Source organism: Palaemon carinicauda, chromosome 1 (genome assembly GCF_036898095.1).
Source record: "Palaemon carinicauda isolate YSFRI2023 chromosome 1, ASM3689809v2, whole genome shotgun sequence".
NCBI lineage: Eukaryota > Metazoa > Arthropoda > Malacostraca > Decapoda > Palaemonidae > Palaemon > Palaemon carinicauda.
In genome coordinates, this window is record NC_090725.1 from 303,667,780 (window position 1) to 303,687,083 (window position 19,304).

Consider the following 19,304-nt stretch of genomic DNA (forward strand, 5'->3'; position numbering starts at 1 on the left):
TTCTTTTCATCATTACTGCTTTCTGCTAGTAATTGTCCATATCTCCTCATAGGTGGATATATAGAGTCGTGCGATCAATACTACTTATTTACTACACACGGCATAAATGAATACAGATTTAATCTAGTCATAATCAGGTTTTTTCAAGTTGTTAAAATGTTTTGAACAGTAAAAATAACTGTTCATGATCAGGCTAGATGGAATACTAAAGATAAGAGTTAATGAATTAACTATCTATATGCAGTTTGTAGTAGGTCGTGGTGGGGGGGGGGTAGAAACCTGGATGTAGATCTGGGGTTGCTGAATAGCTTAATAGAGATCTAGTTAAAATTAGTACAAGGTATAAATTTTGGAGCATGAAGTTGAACCCTAACAAAACTAAAAATACATACTTTATATATAAGTATGTATGTGTATACATTGTATGGTATGTATGAGTACTGTATATATACAGGATAACATTAAACCTTTTTCAATAACAGGGTATTACTCTTGAGAAAATTAGCAAATTGTTACTGGCATATTATACATATAGACATATAGACATATATACATACATACATACACACATACACATACATATATATATATATATATATATATATATATATATATATATATATATATATAATTTACTACAAATATGTGTCTACATTAAAGAGAGAGAGAGAGAGAGAGAGAGAGAGAGAGAGAGAGAGAGAGAGAGAGAGAGAGAGAGAGAGAGAGAGAGAGAGAGAGAGAGAGAGAGAGAGAGAGAGAGAGAGAGAGAGAGAGAGAGAGAGAGAGAGAGAGAACGAACAACTTCTAGTTTCTTTACTTATACAGATTAACCAAAAGTTTTGTTTCATATATCCAAGCTTCCTCATCTTTCTGCCCATTTTGTATAAAAAAAGTTCAATGATAAATTAAGAATAAGAAAGAAAATACAATATCAAAACAATTGACCGCAATAGAGGATTGCTTACTTGTCAGATTCCGACTGACTGGGGGATTGCTATTGAGTGAAGCCCGACTTAGTGACACTAGAGTAGTCAAAACAAATAAAAATAAAAAATTTTAAGTAATTTTTATTTTTCCTAACATACTTACCGAGAACTACTTTCTTAGGAGTTACCTGTAATCTCCTCTCTACCGACCAGAGTTTTGTGTAGTATACCCTAAACCCGTTTTCTATGGAGGGCTAACCCGGGAGTGAGAGAACGTGCCCCGAGGGTAGCCTTGAGCTAGGTCGGCGTCAGCTTGGGTCCCGTTAGCCAGTAAGTTCTCTGGTCGTGACGTGATACCATCACGCCGCTCTCGTCTCTCTCGACCCTTTGTGTCCGACTCGTGTGTCCCGCGTGGTTACCGCGTGGTATCTCTGTGCTTATCCCTTGTGTTCTTGCGTGTTCACTGCCCTTCCTTGTGCTTTCCAAGTGTATTCCTTGTTGATTCCCTTCGTTCCTGTGCCTTGTGGTTGTGTGCTATGGAGCAGATCCGCCGTTGTCCTGGGCCTAGAGCCGGAAAGTCGTGTGGAGCGTTCCTTTCCAAGCCCGAAGTAATAATTTACTGTAGCTTATCGGTAGAAAGGTTTTAACTTACCTTGTATAGTTCCCCGATGAACAATGACTAGAGGAATTGGAGAGACTTCATCTTGGCACACGTACTCCCTGACGTACATATATTGCGACAGTGGAACATTTGAGATAAAATACTCTTCTTTTCCCGGAGCCTAAAATAGAAAATCAATGTTAATTATAAAATAATAGGGATCTATACAGCATATTTTGTATGTATACGGGAGATAAAAGGATAGGGTATGCTTACATTATTTCAAGAAACTTAATCAGCTATACAAAAAAAAAACTACTTTCTCAGATTTCATGTTTAATCAAAATTAAGTGAAAATATTCTTTTAACAGAAAATAGATAATAAAGCATAACTGTTTAACAGATTATCTATCTCACCTTTAAAACATAACTGTCTTGTGCTTCTTCCATAACGAATGTGAGTGCTAATTTTGCTAATACGAAATCCATAAGGAATTCTTTTGTTTTGATGTCTGGCCTTACACGAAATGTAAAAGTAGACTGAACCTGCAATGTGATAAGTTTTAAAAATTAGAAAAAGTCAACCTTCAGAGGTCAGTTTTACATCTTCAGAAACCTGTATACCATACAAGGTAGAGAGGCTTAGTAATCCCTAACAGTATATGCATTTGTTTACATAATCTATCGTAGCAGATATACATACAAGTAAGTAAGACCTTTAAGAACACAACTTTTAAGTATTAATAGAATATAAGTAAGTAAAAAAGGACTCTGCTAGAGATATAAAATTGAAATATCCACTAGCATTTACATTTAAAGCGTCAAACGTTAAAAAACTGACAAGCCAAGAGGTCCTACAGGCTGATGAGAAATCAAGAGCCTTCGGTAAAGAAGAAATATTAGACATGACTTCCTTAAAACAGCTTACTACCCACTTATAAAAAAATATGCATGTGTATATACATAAACAGTAAAATTATTTAATTTTCTCAACTGCCTGTACATATATCCCATACAAATCTGCTGCTAATAATTAGTCCACTTCATTATTACAAAATTATCATTATGCTATAATCCTTTATGAAATGAGAAAGAACAGCCATCACTACACAAATGCAGACAGATCATTAGATCCCTATATGTACTAATAAGTAACCCTTATTCACAAATAATTATGAATCCTTACACGAGTACTCCATGTTTAATTCCCCAGATGCAAACTTATGCATGCAAAAATCAAGAATGACAGCACAGGAGAGGACTATTAACTGCCACCAATGAAACCTTAGTCTGGAAGCACATAATATAAATCTTAAAAAATCTTATCTAATTTTAAACTTCACTATTTCTTAGATTAAAATCACTTTTTTTTTCTTAAAGAAAACTAAGCTAGGATAAACTAAGAACATTTAAAGTACATTGCCCTGACATTCAAATTATTAGCAGTCATAATTAGTAGAAATGCCCCGCCCTCTTATTCTGGTTCAAGTTAAACATGCTCCCCTATTTCCTAGGGACAGGTTCATAAACATATTTCACATTCTGACATCTGTAAATGCTAACCAAGAAATAAAACTTTTCTTCTTTTGATGTGTCTCAAGATTAATAAATTTTGATTAACCCAAAATCTTCCAGGTAATATTGCATGAATGAATGAAATCACTAGCCCACTTGTACCTGCATTGAGGTGTCAAATTGCACTGAAAGTAAAAGCTGGCCATCTTGAAGGCGATCGGATATGTACAGAGGTAAATCTGCATTACTAGCTATCCGTGCTGGATACTGGTACTGAACCTGTGAAGAAAAACAATTTTAAGAATAAAAAATCATGCCAGGGAAGCAATGAACTTTCCCAAAATCAATTCAGATACAGTATATCAAAATAATTACAAAATGAACATTTATATGAAAGCTTATTCTTTAAAATTTGTATGAATACTCTCATAAATTCTGATATCTAAGAACATATTTTTAATTCACATAGCTTCAAAAACAATTTCATTAAGTGCTAGACCATCTCACATTATGGATAATGTGAGCCTCTATAATTTCATGCCTATGAGGATTCCCTTTAAAAGATGGGTACAGTATAACTTCACAACTTTGTTCATCTCCATTCACTCTGCTTTCTCTCCTCAGCAGAAACAGCAGAGGTACTACAACTTAGAGCAAGATTTGTTTTTACCTACTCTATGAGTATTTCTACTGTTAAAACACAAGAAGTGGGGTGTCGCATTAAAAAATACACATTATGTGCTACGCTGAAAATCATATAAAGTTATTTATTTTCTGTTAAACCAAAAAATTTCATGAAGAAATAAGACCAAATTGAATACCTGAACCTTACTTTTCCAGATGGAAATTACAAGAAAAATGTTATTTTTATTAATAAAATAAATTTTTGAATATACTTACCCGATAATCATGTAGCTGTCAACTCCGTTGCCCGACAGAATTCTATGGAGGGATACGCCAGCTATCACAATACTAGAAGGGGGTGTACTTACCAGCGCCACCTGTGGCCAGGTACTCAATCATTTGTTGTTGACACCTCCTCAATTATTCCTCGGTCCACTGGTTCTCTCTGGGGAGGAAAGGGAGGGTCGATTAAATCATGATTATCGGGTAAGTATATTCAAAAATTTATTTTATTAATAAAAATAACATTTTTCAATATTAAACTTACCCGATAATCATGTAGCTGATTCACACCCAGGGAGGTGGGTGAAAACCAGTGTACATGATTAAAGGATAGCTAAGTATCCCATATTTCATATAACAGTTATCTCAAATAACAATGAAATAATAAGTACCTGGTAAGGAAGTCAAATAGAACCGTTACTCTGCCTTTTGTTTAAAGTTCGTCTTCCTTACTGAGCGCAGCGTTCCTCTTGGAGGCTGAATCAACCCAAAGGTGCCAAAGTACAAGGGGTTGCAACCCTACTAAAGGACCTCTACCAAACCTTTAACCCAGGCGCTTCTCAAGAATGAATAGACCACCCGCCAAATCCAAGGATGCGGAAGGCTTCTTAGCCTACCGTAACAACCATAAAAACAACAATAAAAGTATTCAAGAGAAAGGTTAAAAAGGTTATGGGATTAAGGGAATGTAGTGGCTGAGCCCTCACCTACTACTGCACTCGCTGCTACGAATGGTCCCAGGGTGTAGCAGTTCTCGTAAAGAGACTGGACATCTTTCAGATAAAATGATGCAAACACTGACTTGCTCCTCCAATAGGTTACATCCATAATGCTCTGCAGAGAACGGTTTTTATTAAAGGCCAACGAAGTAGCTACAGCTCTTACTTCGTGGGTCCTTACCTTCAGCAATGCAAGGTCTTCCTCCTTTAAGTGAGAATGTGCTTCTCTGATCAGAAGCCTTATATAGTACGAAAGCCCATTCTTGGACATGGGTCTCGAGGGTTTCTTGATGGCACACCATAAGGCTTCTGACTGTCCTCGAATAGGTTTAGACCTCTTCAGATAATATTTGAGAGCTCTGACAGGGCAAAGAACTCTCTCTAGTTCGTTACCTACCATGTTGGAGAGGCTAGGTATTTCGAACGATCTAGGCCAAGGACGTGAAGGAAGCTCGTTCTTTGCTAGGAATCCAAGCTGAAAAGAACATGTTGCAGATTCGGTTGTGAAACCAATGTTCTTGCTGAAGGCATGAACCTCACTGACTCTCTTAGCTGTTGCAAGGCAAACGAGAAAAGCAGTCTTGAGGGTAAGATCCTTGAAGGAAGCTGACTGGAGAGGTTCGAACCTAGATGTCATAAGGAACCTTAAGACTACGTCTAGATTCCAGCCTGGAGTGGAAAGACGACGTTCTTTAGACGTGTCAAAAGACTTGAGAATGTCTTGAAGGTCCTTGTTGGAAGACAGGTCCAAACCCCTGTGGCGGAGAACTGAGGCCAACATGCTCCTATATCCTTTAATCGTAGGTGTTGAAAGGGATCTCTCATTCCTAAGATGAAGAAGGAAGTCAGCTATTTGGATCACAGAGGTATTGGTAGAGGATATTGAATTGGCTCTACACCAGCTTCGGAAGACCTCCCACTTAGACTGGTAGACTCTACGAGTGGAAATTCTTCTAGCTCTGGCAATCGCACTGGCTGCCTCCTTCGAAAAGCCTCTAGCTCTAGCGAATCTTTCGACAGTCTGAAGGCAGTCAGTCGAAGAGCGTGGAGGTTTGGGTGCAACCTGTCTACGTGTGGTTGACGTAGAAGGTCCACTCTTAGAGGTAGAGTCCTGGGGAAGTCGACTAGCCATTGAAGTACCTCTGTGTACCATTCTCTTGCAGGCCAAAGGGGAGCAACCAGCGTCAGCCGTGTCCCTTCGTGCGAGACGAATTTCTGCAGAACTTTGTTTATTATCTTGAACGGAGGGAATGCGTACAGGTCGAGATGGGACCAGTTCAGAAGAAAAGCATCCACATGAACCGCTGCAGGGTCTGGAACAGGGGAACAATAAAGCGGAAGTCTCTTGGTGATGGAGGTGGCAAACAGATCTATGGTAGGTTGACCCCACAAGGTCCAAAGTCTGTTGCACACACTCTTGTGGAGGGTCCATTCCGTGGGAATGACCTGATTCCTCCTGCTGAGGCGATCCGCTGAAACATTCATATCGCCCTGGATGAACCTCGTGACCAGTGTGAGGTTTAGACCTCTTGACCAAATGAGGAGGTCCCTTGCGATCTCGTAAAGGCTCCTCGAATGGGTCCCTCCTTGCTTGGAGATGTAAGCCAAGGCTGTGGTGTTGTCTGAATTCACCTCCACCACTTTGCCTAGCAGGAGGGACTTGAAGTTCAACAGGGCAAGATGAACTGCTAACAGTTCCTTGCAGTTGATGTGGAGTAATCCTTGTTCCTTGTTCCATACTCCTGAGCATTCCCGTCCGTCCAAGGTCGCACCCCAGCCCGAGTCCGATGCATCCGAGAAGAGATGAAGATGGGGGGTCTGGATGGCCAATGATAGACCCTCCTTGAGAAGGAGATTGTGCTTCCACCACAGGAGAGTGGTCTTCATCTCTTGGTTGATAGGGATAGAGACTGCTTCTAGAGTCGAGCCCTTGTCCCAATGAGCCGCAAGATGGAATTGAAGAGGGCGGAGGTGGAGTCTCCCTAGCTCGACAAACAGGGCCAGTGATGAGAGGGTCCCTGTGAGACTCATCCACTGTCTCACTGAGCAATTGCTCCTCTTCAGCATGCTCATGATGCACTCTAGGGCTTGGTTTATCCTGGGGGCCGATGGAAAAGCCCGAAAATCCCGACTCTGAATCTCCATTCCCAGGTACACAATGGATTGGGAGGGAATGAGTTGAGATTTCTCTATATTGACTAATAGACCTAGGTCTCTGATTAGATCTAAAGTCCAAGAGAGGTTCTCCAGACAACGACGACTCGTGGAGGCTCTCAACAGCCAGTCGTCTAGGTAGAGGGAGGCTCTGATGTTCGATAAGTGCAGGAATTTCGCTACATTCCTCATCAGATGAGTAAAGACCATAGGAGCTGTGCTTAGGCCAAAACACAGGGGTTGGAACTGATAGACAACCTTTCCGAAAACGAATCTCAGGAAAGGTTGGGAGTCTGGATGAATGGGAACGTGAAAGTATGCATCTTTCAAGTCCAACGAGACCATCCAGTCCTCCTGTCTGACCGCTGCTAAGACCGACTTGGTCGTCTCCATTGTGAACGTCTGCTTGGTGACATACTCGTTGAGAGAGCTGACGTCCAGCACCGGTCTCCAACCTCCTGTCTTCTTGGCCACAAGAAAGAGACGGTTGTAGAAGCCCGGGGATTGATGGTCCCGGACTATAACCACTGCCTTCTTCTGCACAAGTAGCGACACCTCCTGTTGCAATGCTAGCCTCTTGTCCTCTTCTTTGTAGTTGGGAGAGAGGTTGATGGGCGATGTGGTCAGAGGCGGTTTGAGGCAGAATGGAATTCTGTAACCGTACCTCAGCCAACTGACAGACTGTGCGTCTGCACCTCTCTTCTCCCAGGCTCGCCAGAAGATCTTGAGTCTGGCTCCTACTGTTGTCTGGAGAATCTGAGAGTCAGTTCTTTCCCTTAGATGTCCTGGGTCCTTTCCTAGACTTGCTCCTGTGAGAGTCTGGACGGGAGCTTCCTCGGCTGGGGGCTCTACCACGAAAGGGCGGTATGAACCTCGTAGCCGGGGTATCAGCCACTGGGGAGCGATAAGTCTTGGGGACAGAGGTGGTAACCTTAGACTTACGAGCCGATGAGGCTACAAGATCGTGCGTGTCCTTCTGTATCAGGGCAGCCGACAAGTCCTTAACTAGCTCCTCGGGAAAGAGGAACTTTGAGAGTGGAGCAAAAAGGAGTTGTGACCGTTGGCACGGTGTAATGCTGGCGGAGAGGAAGGTACACAGTTGTTCCCTTTTCTTCAACACCCCTGATACAAATAACGACGCTAGCTCACCCGATCCATCTCTGATGGCCTTATCCATGCAGGACATAATTAGCATGGCAGAATCTTTGTCCGCAGGAGAGGTTTTCTTGCTGAGGGCTCCCAGGCACCAGTCGAGAAAGTTGAACATTTCGAAAGCTCTGAACAACCCTTTCAGAAGATGATCCAGGTCTGAGAAGGTCCAACAAACCTTCGAGCGTCTCATCGCAGTCCTCCGAGGCGAGTCCACCAGACTTGAGAAGTCAGCCTGGGCAGAGGCAGGTACTCCCAAGCCTGGTGCTTCCCCTGTGGCATACCAAACGCAACCTTTCGAAGCGAGCTTCGTTGGAGGGAACATGAAGGAAGTCTTGCCAAGGTGTTGTTTAGACTGAAGCCACTCCCCTAAGATCCTTAAAGCCCTCTTGGAGGATCTAGCTAGGACAAGCTTAGTATAGTTGGACTTAGCTTGTTGTACGCCCAGCGAAAACTCAGATGGAGGAGAGCGGGGAATAGCAGAGACGAAGTGGTCTGGGTAAATCTCCCTGAGTAGAGCCAAGACCTTTCGAAAATCAATAGACAATGGAGAAAGCTTAGACTCCTCCACGTCTGATGAGGGATCAAGGTGTGCCTCCTCATCATCCGACACTTCATCAGCAGAGGGTAGCGAAGCGATTGGACCAGAATGCTGAACCGCAGAGTCAGAACGGGTAGGAACAACAACAGAGGTTTCCTCATCTTGAGGGAAAACCTGAGGCTCAGACTGCATAGGCTGAACAACAGACGAAGCAGAAGGCAGGCGCATGGGTGAAGGAGGTTGACTCCTAGCAAGAGTTGAACCCAAGGATTGCACAAGCTGAGCGGAGGACGGAGGCGGAGTAGTCCGTTCCTGTTCCTGTGAGATGAGTGGAGCATGAAGAGGTTGAGGCTGCGCAGAACAAGGTAAAGTTCTCGCAAGCTGAGGCTCCTGAGGCGCAAGTCCAGGGTGTAGAGGAGCTTGCCTAGAGGAGGGTTGAGCTCGCTGCAGCGATGGTTGAGCAGACAGACTCACGGAGGGGAGAGGTTGTTGTACCCCAACCGAGAGTTGCACCACTGGTGGAGCAGCAAGGGGAGGCGGAGGAAGAGTGGAATAACTCTCCTGATCCCAAAGCAAGGGTTGCCTTAAAGAAGGCTGAGGCTGAACAACACTGGAAACAGCAAACTCCGAAAGTGGCTCAACATCGTACGCCTGGCAGATGGTGCTGCGACCAGGCGGAGCAGGTGCAGGCTGGGCGAGCACAGGCGGAGCGAGAACAGGTGGAGGGAGTGTAGGCGGAGGAGGAGGTGCAACACTCTCAGCCCGACACTCACGCATCAAGTCCGAAAGCTGAGCTTGCATGGACTGAAGCAGGGTCCACTTGGGGTCGGCAGAAACGATAACAGACTGAGGTAAAGTCACAGTCGGGCTCTGTATAGGCAGAACCTTACTCCTCTTGGGCGGAGTACAGTCGACCGATGACTGAGGCGAGTCAGAGCTGAGCCAATGACTACAACCTGGCTGAGCACTCGCTGACTGAACTCTCCGTTTAAGCGGTCTCGAGACCTGAGACCAACGTTTCTTCCCTGCATGTTGATCAGCGGACGAGAAGACGGGCTCAATCGTCTGCAGGTGGGAGTGACGGTCTAAGGAAGACACGCCCGCAACCACCGAGGATAATTCTGTGCGCCTAACAAGGCCTGTCGAACCCTTAAGCCCTTCGACATTGCTTCTCCCCTGGGCATGGGAGCTTGCAAGAGGTCCCGGACTGGGAGGACGACTGGCTCGCACAGAAAAATCCTCACGCACCACACTGGCACCACTAGCACTTGGCACTGCACCGACACTAGCACTCGTCACAGCACTGGCACTATTTCCACCCACTGCACTCTTGACCTTCAGTTCTTTAACCTCGGCCATCAGAGACTTATGGTCACTTACCACTGATTCTACTTTATCTCCTAAAGCCTGAATAGCACGCAAAACAGTTGACATATCAGGCGGAGGGCACACAGTAGGTTCGGGGGTAGCCACTACAGGGGTAGGAAAAGGTAGGGGATCATGAGGTGAGGAAAACATAGAAGAGTGAGAAGAACTTCTCTTAACTCTACCTCTCTCTAACTTAGATGAATATTTTAAAAGACGGACAAATTCCAATTCCGAAAGTCCGGCGCACTCCTCACATCGATTTTCTAATAGACAGGGCCTGTCCCTACAGTCAGAACAAGCGGTGTGAGGATCTACCGAGGCCTTCGGAATACGCCTATTGCAAGACCTACATCGTCTATGGGAGGGAGCTTGCGAAACGTCAGACATCTTGTTTCAAAGAGTTAGCCAAAGGGTGATCCAAAAACAAGCAAAAATTCATTAACCGTTAACCAGTATTTATATAAAAGCTATCTAGCTAATATAAAAAGGATTCCAGTAATGCGACAGCCGTTAATCTAAGAGAATACTTCACCAAATATCCATGAATAAACTCGAAGACCATAAGCGTATCCCAGAATGTCTAGCCGGAAGCACGACAGAGGAATAATTGAGGAGGTGTCAACAACAAATGATTGAGTACCTGGCCACAGGTGGCGCTGGTAAGTACACCCCCTTCTAGTATTGTGATAGCTGGCGTATCCCTCCATAGAATTCTGTCGGGCAACGGAGTTGACAGCTACATGATTATCGGGTAAGTTTAATATTGAAAATTGTATTTTCAACTCACAGCATAGAACTAATCTATCTAATTGTAACATAACTAAGTCAGTAGCCGAGACATAAAACAATGGTCTGCCACTAAGACAGGAGGAGGTACTGAACCGTATATAAACTCAAATGTTTGTCTTTTGCTAAACTATGAAATCTTAAACCATTCGATCTGAGTCTGACCTGAACCACCTTGTCCAGGACCAGATCCTCGAATCCTTTGAGGGCTAAGTGCACCGCTAAGAGCTCCTTCTGATTGATATGAAGAGCCCTCTGCTCCTTTGTCCAACGCCCTGAGATCTCTCTTCTTCCCAGTGTCTCCCCACCCCGAATTTGAGGCGTCTGAAAACAACACGAGGTCTGGGTTCCTCTGCTCCAACGAGAGGCCCTTGCTGAGTTTGTGAGCATCGTTCCACCATCGAAGATGTGTTCTGATCGTACTCGTAATGGGAATACTCTCCTTGTCGAAACTGTCTCCCCTTTTCCAATGAGCATTGAGGTGCAATCTCCCCAGAGGTGCAAACTTCTCTAGAGACGAGAGGGTTCCAAGAAGACTCATCCATTCCCTTACTGTAGTGACTTTCTTCTCCATAAAAGCCTCCAGCCTTAGAAGAGCTGATTGAACTCTTGCAGGCGACGGAAAAGCCAGAAAATCCTGACTCCGAATCTCCATCCCCAAATAAAAGGATCTTCTGGGATGGAGTCAGCTGTGACTTCTTTAAACTCACTAGAAGTCCCAATTCTTTTGTCAAATCCAGGGTCAACTGAAGGTCCTTCAAACAGCGATCGAACGAGGGAGCTCTTATCAACAATTGTCCAAGTACAGGGAGGCTCTGATGCCCCTCGAGTGCAGCATGCTCGCCACATTCATCATTAGTTTTGTAAAAATCAGAGGAGCTGTGCAGAGGCCAAAACAATAAGGCTCGAAACTGAAAGACGTCCTTCCTGTATACAAACCTCAGATAACGTCTGCAGCTCGGATGTATCGGAACATGGAAATAAACGTCCTGGTGGTCCAATGAAACCATCCAGTCGCCTTTCCTCACCGCTGCCAGCACAGTCTTCTGGGTCTCCTTGGTGAATTTCGAGTTCTGGACGTAGCGGTTGAGGGCGCTCACATCCAGAACCGGTCTCCATTCCCCTGAACTCTTGGGAACTAGGAACAAGCGGTTGTAAAACCCTGGAGACTCCAAATCCTGCACCCTTTCTATCGCTCTCTTTTCGAGCAGAAGCGATACTTGAAGGTGCATGGCTTGCCTCTTCGGTTCTCTCTTGTACTTAGGCGAAAGATCCACAGGATCTTCGGCTAAAGGAGGTTTTGATATAAACGGAATTTTGTATCCTTCCTTTAGAAGATGTACGGACCAAGGGTCCACTCCCTTCTTCTCTCAGGCCTACCAGAAGTTGTTCAGCCTGGCTCCCACTGCTGCTTGAAGGGGAGAGCAGTCAGACCCTGCCTCGACTGGGCTTGGCTCCTCATTTCCTTTGCTTCCTTGCCTCTGGTTTGAAAGTACTTCTCCCTGTAGGTTTACCTGCAAAAAGGCTGAGCAGAATGAGAATATGATGTCCCCTCCTTAGTTCTACGAGAAGAGAAGGACGTAGGCAAAACCTTACTGGCTGTTTTAGTAACCAAATCCTGAGTACCCTTCTGAGTTAAATTTGCAGCCACTTCCTTAACTAAATCCTGCGGAAAAAGAGCCGAAGACATGGGCGCAAAAAGCAACTCTGATCTCTGACATGGAGTGACCGCCGCAGAGAGGAAGGGACACAAAGTAGCTCTTTTCTTTATAACCCCTGCAGTAAACAGAGCAGCCAGTTCGTTAGAACCATCCCTGACTGCCCTGTCAATACAAGACATACAGTAATTTGGATAAGACTACTTGTGTCTGTGTCCTTCATCTCCGTTACTCTTCTGCTCAAGGCTCCCAGTGACCAGTCAAGTAAATTAAATACCTCAAACGCTCTGAACAATCCTTTCAAGAGATGGTCAAACTCCGACATTGACCACCACACTTTAGTCTTTCTCATGGCTAGGCGACAGGAAGAGTCCACCAGGTTTGAGAAGTCTCCCTGCGCAGACGCCGGAACTCCCAAACATAAGACCTCTCTCGTCTCATACCAAACGTTCGACTTAGAAGCTAACTTGGCTGGTGGAAAAGCGAAGCATGTCTTGCCCAGAGCTTTCCTTGAATCCATCCATGCTCCCATTAATTTCAATGCTCTCTTAGAAGAACGGGAAAGCACCATTTTTGTATAAACAATTCAGAGATTGGAGCTGAGCTTTGACCCAAACGTTGATCTTCCTGTGCAGGCGCATCAGTGGCGACATGGGCGTGCTTGCGTTGTTATATATCCACATCTAATTGACAGTCATTTGCCTTGCGTTTGCTGTCACGATTGATTTTATAATAGGATGAATCTAGTTGGCGCTGCCGCTCCGCCGCATCCTGGCACGTCGTGCTGGCGCTCTGCCCATTCATGACTCGACTGGCGTGGGTTGTCACGCTGGCGCTTGGCGCCTCCCTGGCGCTGCCGCTGACGCTTGGCGCCTCCCTGGCGCTGCCGCTGACGCTCAGCGCCTTCATCAATTAACTTCTGAGCCTCGTCACGCTGCCGCTCAGGCTCCACTTGCACCTCGCGCCTGCTCCCATCCTGCCGCTTCGCGGCTCGCTCCGCCATTTGGCGAACGTCATCACACTTAGACTGACAATCGGCTGTATGCTTTTAAAAGCTGCTGTGAAACAGAGCTCCGCCGAGGCAAATCTATCTCAACCTGTCGCTGAACAGTGAAACTGGGAGACCGCCTGTGCAATATCACGTCAGCCCCAGAGACAACAGGCCGCCTGTGCGACAACGGGTCTCCCACCGACGACTGACGCCCAGCCTCACTGCCAACAGCCGGTCGATAAGACTGCATCATCGACGATAGCTGTTGTTTCATATTCAACAACATAGTCCACCTTGGATTGTCTTGAGAAGATAATTGTGTAGCCTTTTTTATAGCGAATTCTTTCTCTTCATCGCTTTCCAATAGTTCACCCCTATCGGGAGAAGAGTCCCAGTCCAAAGGGAGAGGCGGAGCATGAATCGTCACACCCGAACCAGAAATTAACTCCGCATCCGAATCAATTACCCTATCTCCACCGGAACCCACATTCGAGCGCTTCGCAGGTGAACACTCGTCAAGGGACGGAAAACGTTCAGGTGTTTCCCAATGACTACAGCCCGGCTGTTGCGGGGAGGAAAGGTGCCGCTGTTCCACTGACTGAACTTTCCTCTTGATCGGTCTAGAGGCTTTACACCACTTATCGTCACGTGACCCTTCATCTGAAGAGGGGGACAAAGCATTAACCTCACTTCTTTCTATGGTGAGGGTGAGCGAACTGAGCTACATTACCAGGATCACTCGAGGGAACGTCTACACAATTGATGAAGCCTCTCGTTCCCTTTCGCCCTTTGACATAACTTCTCCCCTTCCGGGAGCTTGCCAGAGGTCTTAAACTAGGCGAACGACAGGATTGCGCAGGCGCGCCCTCTGCAACACTCAACACATTCGTCGAACTTTTAACACTTGATTGATCACTAGTACGACCACTTTTAAGTAAATTAATTTCTGACATCATCTGTTTTTTGTCCGCCGCTAAAGATTCAACCCTCACACCGAGAGCTTGAATTGCGGACAACATCTCCCTCATTGTAGGTTCTTTAGGATCTTGATCTACCACTAATGGGGAAGAAATAGGATTAATGACATCAGACCTAGATAAATCCACAGAACGGGAAGAACGTCTAATTCTCTCTTTTCTAATCCTATCTTTTTCTAACTTCTGAGTATAACGCTCATAAGCTACCCACTGACTTTCTGTTAACGAAGAACATTCTTCACACCGATCCCCATAAGTACACAATTTTCCCCTACATTTAACACAAATTGTATGCGGATCAACAGAACCTTTAGGAAGGCAAGTCTGACAACCCTTACTACACTTCCTATAAACAGGGAAGCCATATTGAAAAGTGACAAGAGAAAATTAAACAATATCAAAGGTCAAAATAACTAAATAACCTCAAAATAATAAAAATTTCAAGAATATTTGAAAAGGAAATTACCAAAGCGAAAGCCAAAAACAAAAAGACAGAGTAAATCACCAAATAAACCGTCCAATTGAATGTAAATAGCGAGTTAATTTTCAACGTTCTGACCAGTATGGTTGGCAGAGAAAATCTGAACAAGTGGGAGCAGTTCTACCTGTAGTCCACCAGGCGCTAGTGTACACCTGGCATACCTGCGTTAGCCGCGAGTTTTGAATAGTTCTGCCGAGGCGTCAGGGACGTTAGCCATTCTTATATAACCAGCGGGTAAGTTTTATATTTAAAATTAAACACTAACACTGTATAGATAATAAAAATCAGAGCAAATAGTTTAAATGCTAAAGAATGATAAGGTCACAAAGAATATCAAAATATGCATAAATGCCTAAAGAAAAATATATCAAATGCTCACCTGCTCTATCCAAGACATTTTATTTCTAGTTGCAACCACTTCATCACAAACAACTTTCATATTCCATCGAAACTCATTCACTTCTGGGTTTTTCAGATCGTCAAATTTTTGGAGATCTGAAACAATATATATTAAGTAAAAAAATTTAATACTGTGATGAAGATCCAAAACTGTATGGCAATTTTCTACTACACATGCCACTGCTGCCTCAACTATGTTAGAGTTCTCTTGCTTTAAGGTACACTATTCTATCGGTTTTCTCTTACTCTTGTTTTTTTTAACAGCATGCTATGCAGGCCTAATAGACAGGACATGGATGCCTATTGGTTCATCAAGAGGTTCTCTTTTCCCTATCTGTTCCTTTATCTTCCTCTATGGTGTTTATTTTTAAAAGCCATCAATACTGATCTTCCTTCAGTTGAAGCAACTATCCTAGGGGTACGTACTAAGCCTTGCATGGTGTTTCAGATTGACCATGTTGACCCATTTTATTTGACATTTTATCTTTATTAGTACAAAAAGTATTATTTTCTCTTCGTATAGTTGTGTCCATAATATTTTTCTTATTATTGAGTTTGTTTTCAATATGAGACTTTTTATTGTTTTTAATTATCAATTTATCTGGAGATATTAAGCAAAATCCTGGACCAGTGCATCCTAGATCTCACCAGTATCATGTAATGTATTGTAATATTTGTAGACTAAATGGCAATTTTAGAGACCTTAGAGTTGCCTCTAGACATTATGATATTCTATTACACTCAAAAACCTGGGTTTATCAAATGAAGCACTTCTCTAAACTAACTATTCCAGATTGTAAGAAACCAATAATTCTGAAATGAGATGCCATTCTTTGGGCAAGGGGATTTTTGGCTAAATAGGCTTGTCTATCTTGAAGAAAATAAGACAAATAAATTTCTAAATCATTACCAAACATATGAGTACCGTATCCCTATAAGGCAATAAGTTCTGAAACAAAATATACAGTAGGGGTAAAAGAGAATACAACATGGCAGTTTGATTACCATAAGCCAGCTGTTCTACCCAACACATTAAGATTACTTAACGTTTTTTATTAGTATTAATATTTTCCTTTAATCTGATCTCTAGTTAATCTTAAAAAGATGAGGCATTAAATATTTCTATAATTCTTTACCAATGATTTTAGCATAATCAAAACTAAGTTTTATAGTTTACCTCAACAGCTGAATCATTAATAATAAATACGTATGTAACAGTAAGAATGCCTATCAATTTGAGAAAAAGATTTAAATGGTTGGCTTCTGAAAGTAAGGGAAATAAAATAACCCAAAAATTAATAATTCTTTCAAGGAATTTTACATAATATGAACATATATAATGCACTGATGAATTTACCTTTGCCAATCAACGTTCCAATCTGAAGATTGAGAAGCTTTTCGGTTTCATTGCCCTTCCTCTCCACGAGTTTCAAAATGTATAAGAATGGGTTGATTTCTTGTAAGCATTTAGTTTCATCCATCAACTCAATCCTCTCAGCTTGGTTACTGACACAAGAGAAGTGATATAAAGAGAGGTCGTGTAAGGTCCCAAATAGCGGGTATTCGCTTGCATGATCCCACAGTTCCTGAAAAAAAATATGAAAAATAGGGATTTTGACGAAGGAAAAATCTATTTCAGGGAAGAGACATGTGACGCCCGGTGAAAAGGGTCGTTCTTTACAATTTTCTGATATAAATCTTCCAAATATACCAGAGAAAGATAAAAGCATGGAATGCAGAGGTTACTACCCTCGCGCGAGCACCTTGTGGGTGTCGTGTATATAGCACCAAATTCTTACTGATCACTACACAATACCAAAGAATATTTAAGTAAAACTTTATTTATAAAGAGAAATTATTTGAATTAAAAAAATACTATCATTTCACATAGCATACAAGCATACAAGCAAATTTATTCTTATCACTAAACCCATTACTTTTTGTTGCCAAGAGATTTGTGCAAATTCTATGAAAGAAATATGACAACTGCTGTGAAGGAGATTCTTCAGTTGCCATTGTGACTACTGGGTAAGAATATAAAAATAATAGTTTTGAACTTAGTTAAAAATCATTTAACCTAATCCTGAACCTTGACTTTCCCTCAACATGAAACACAAAAACCAAAAATAAAAAATAAAAATCAATGAAATAACTTGGTACTTGCCAAATTACAACTAATAAGTTATGCTGGAATACTCTTAACATTCAGTTCTGATATTGAAAACAGGAGAAATTACTTTACCTAAATTAAATTCTATTAAGTATTTACAAAAAATAAAGTTATCAAATAAAAACTAAATCAAACTAAAATACTGAATAAAGATTTATATGCATGTGCAAACTTACCTCAAGGAATAGTTCTTTTTATTGCTAACAAATTCTCAAGAATTTCAGTTACACAAAAAAGAATGATGTAAAATTAACAGTTTGTGATAAACAAAATTGTAATTCTAAGCAGAATTTAGAAAAGTATTACCATTTACACATGTCCTGGACAAGCGTCTAGCACTGTCAATAAACATGATTGCATCTAAAGATGAAACAAGTCCTATAAAATAATTAATAAAAATACTGAATGCTCTTACATAAATGGGGTCCCGTGCATTTGAAAATGTAAACTACGGAAGAACTAACCTCTTTAATTTCCGCTAGCGTTGCTGTTATACTGACATTTTGAGTGATGAGGATACTGTTTGGCATCAGAAAGTCAACTAACACTGTTGTTGGGGAGGCTGTGGGTCCATGATGAAGCCCAAACTGTTCTGATGCAGACCCAGCCATTGTTGGTAGAGGAAAGTTAGGTGGGCGAGGCTTATGCATCGCATACACCGAAAATGATTGCATGTCCCCAGTACCGCCTGTAATGGAAAATTTCTTAAAATATTTCTTCGTATCCTGAAATCAATATCAGATTCAAGATAAACTGTATTCTAATGAATTGAAACTTAAAAACTAGGAATTTCTTATAATAAAAAACTTATATCTTTACAAATACCTTACTGTACTTTTATAAAGCCTGTTTAAGCATCTGAGGAATCATTGCAAGGTTTGGAAAAGCAAACTGATTCACTGGCTGTGTTGACTATACCAGACTGGTTGGGAAGAAGGCATGTATTAGAAAAATAAATCTTTCACTTCAAATCAGTTAATTTTACATTATTGAAAAGCAGGATGGTATAAGCCCAAGGGCTCCAACAGGGAAAATAGCCCAGTGAGGAAAGGAAATAAATAACCTACAATATAAGTAATTAACAACATAAAATATTTTAAAAAGAGTAACAACATTAAAATCACAAATTTTAAGTAATTTGTATTTTTCCTAACAGTACTTACCTCGAATTACTTTCTTAGGAGTATCTGGGATTCTCCTCCCAACCGACCAGAATTTTGTGTAGTTTCCCCTATTTCCGTTTTCTGTAGTGGGTCCCTCTGTGGCAGATGGATACTCGCCCTGAGGCGACCCGGGTCAGCGTGCGAGAGCATGGAGCTAGGTCTCGGTAGTCAGTAAGCTTTTGATAACTATGGTATCGAACTTCTGTAAGACATACGGGGAAGGATGGGCGGGCAATAACCCGAATGTAGTTTGAGGTAAGTACTGTTAGGAAAAATACAAATTACTTAAAATTTGTGATTTGTTCCAACATGGAGTACAGTACTTACCTCGAACTACTTTCTTAGGAGACTTACACCTTAGGAGGCGGGGGTGGACTTACAGGCCGTAAGACCTGCTAGATTTCAATTGATTGAACCTTGATAGGAGGCTAGGTTCTAGCTGACAATAAAACGGGATAGGAGACTCGGGGAGAACTACGCAAAAAACTTCATAGTGTCTATGTAACTCGCCTCTGTGAAACTTCATCCGAACATGGGCGTCTCCAATGAATGATTCTCACATGGGCGGAGGAAAGGGAAAGGGAACAGAGGGGAAGCAGGAAAAAGGGGATAGTATGGAAGGAACTTGTGTCGCTTGGAATTACTTCCCACGGGCTTCCCCGGGGCTTCAACCTTAAAGCTGTTGGAGCGCGGAAATGACTGGGCCAATGGAGAAGGAGTCCAGAGACTTCCTTGTACAGTCCTTCAGGTAGTGGGCTGTAAAAGTGGACTGTCTGGACCATGTACCCGCTTTCAGAATC

The 19,304-nt window shown here is 42.6% G+C and overlaps 1 protein-coding gene across 3 annotated transcripts in view; it reads right to left on the reverse strand.

The window, feature by feature from the left end:
- The window catches only part of LOC137658478 (phosphatidylinositol 4,5-bisphosphate 3-kinase catalytic subunit delta isoform-like), a 106,760-nt gene that overhangs the window by 49,625 nt on the left and 37,831 nt on the right, over positions 1-19,304 (reverse strand). For 2 of the 3 annotated variants that reach the window (XM_068393241.1, XM_068393224.1), the window contains exons 4-9: positions 17,806-18,029; positions 16,529-16,757; positions 15,152-15,267; positions 3,205-3,321; positions 1,945-2,073; positions 1,579-1,708 (exon numbers count right to left, since the gene is read on the reverse strand). In XM_068393241.1, coding sequence (XP_068249342.1) covers positions 1,579-1,708; positions 1,945-2,073; positions 3,205-3,321; positions 15,152-15,267; positions 16,529-16,757; positions 17,806-18,029 — 945 coding nt within the window. Of the gene's footprint in view, positions 1-1,578; positions 1,709-1,944; positions 2,074-3,198; positions 3,322-15,151; positions 15,268-16,528; positions 16,758-17,805; positions 18,030-19,304 lie in introns of all 3 variants that reach the window. The other variant, XM_068393232.1, reaches the window with a different exon arrangement.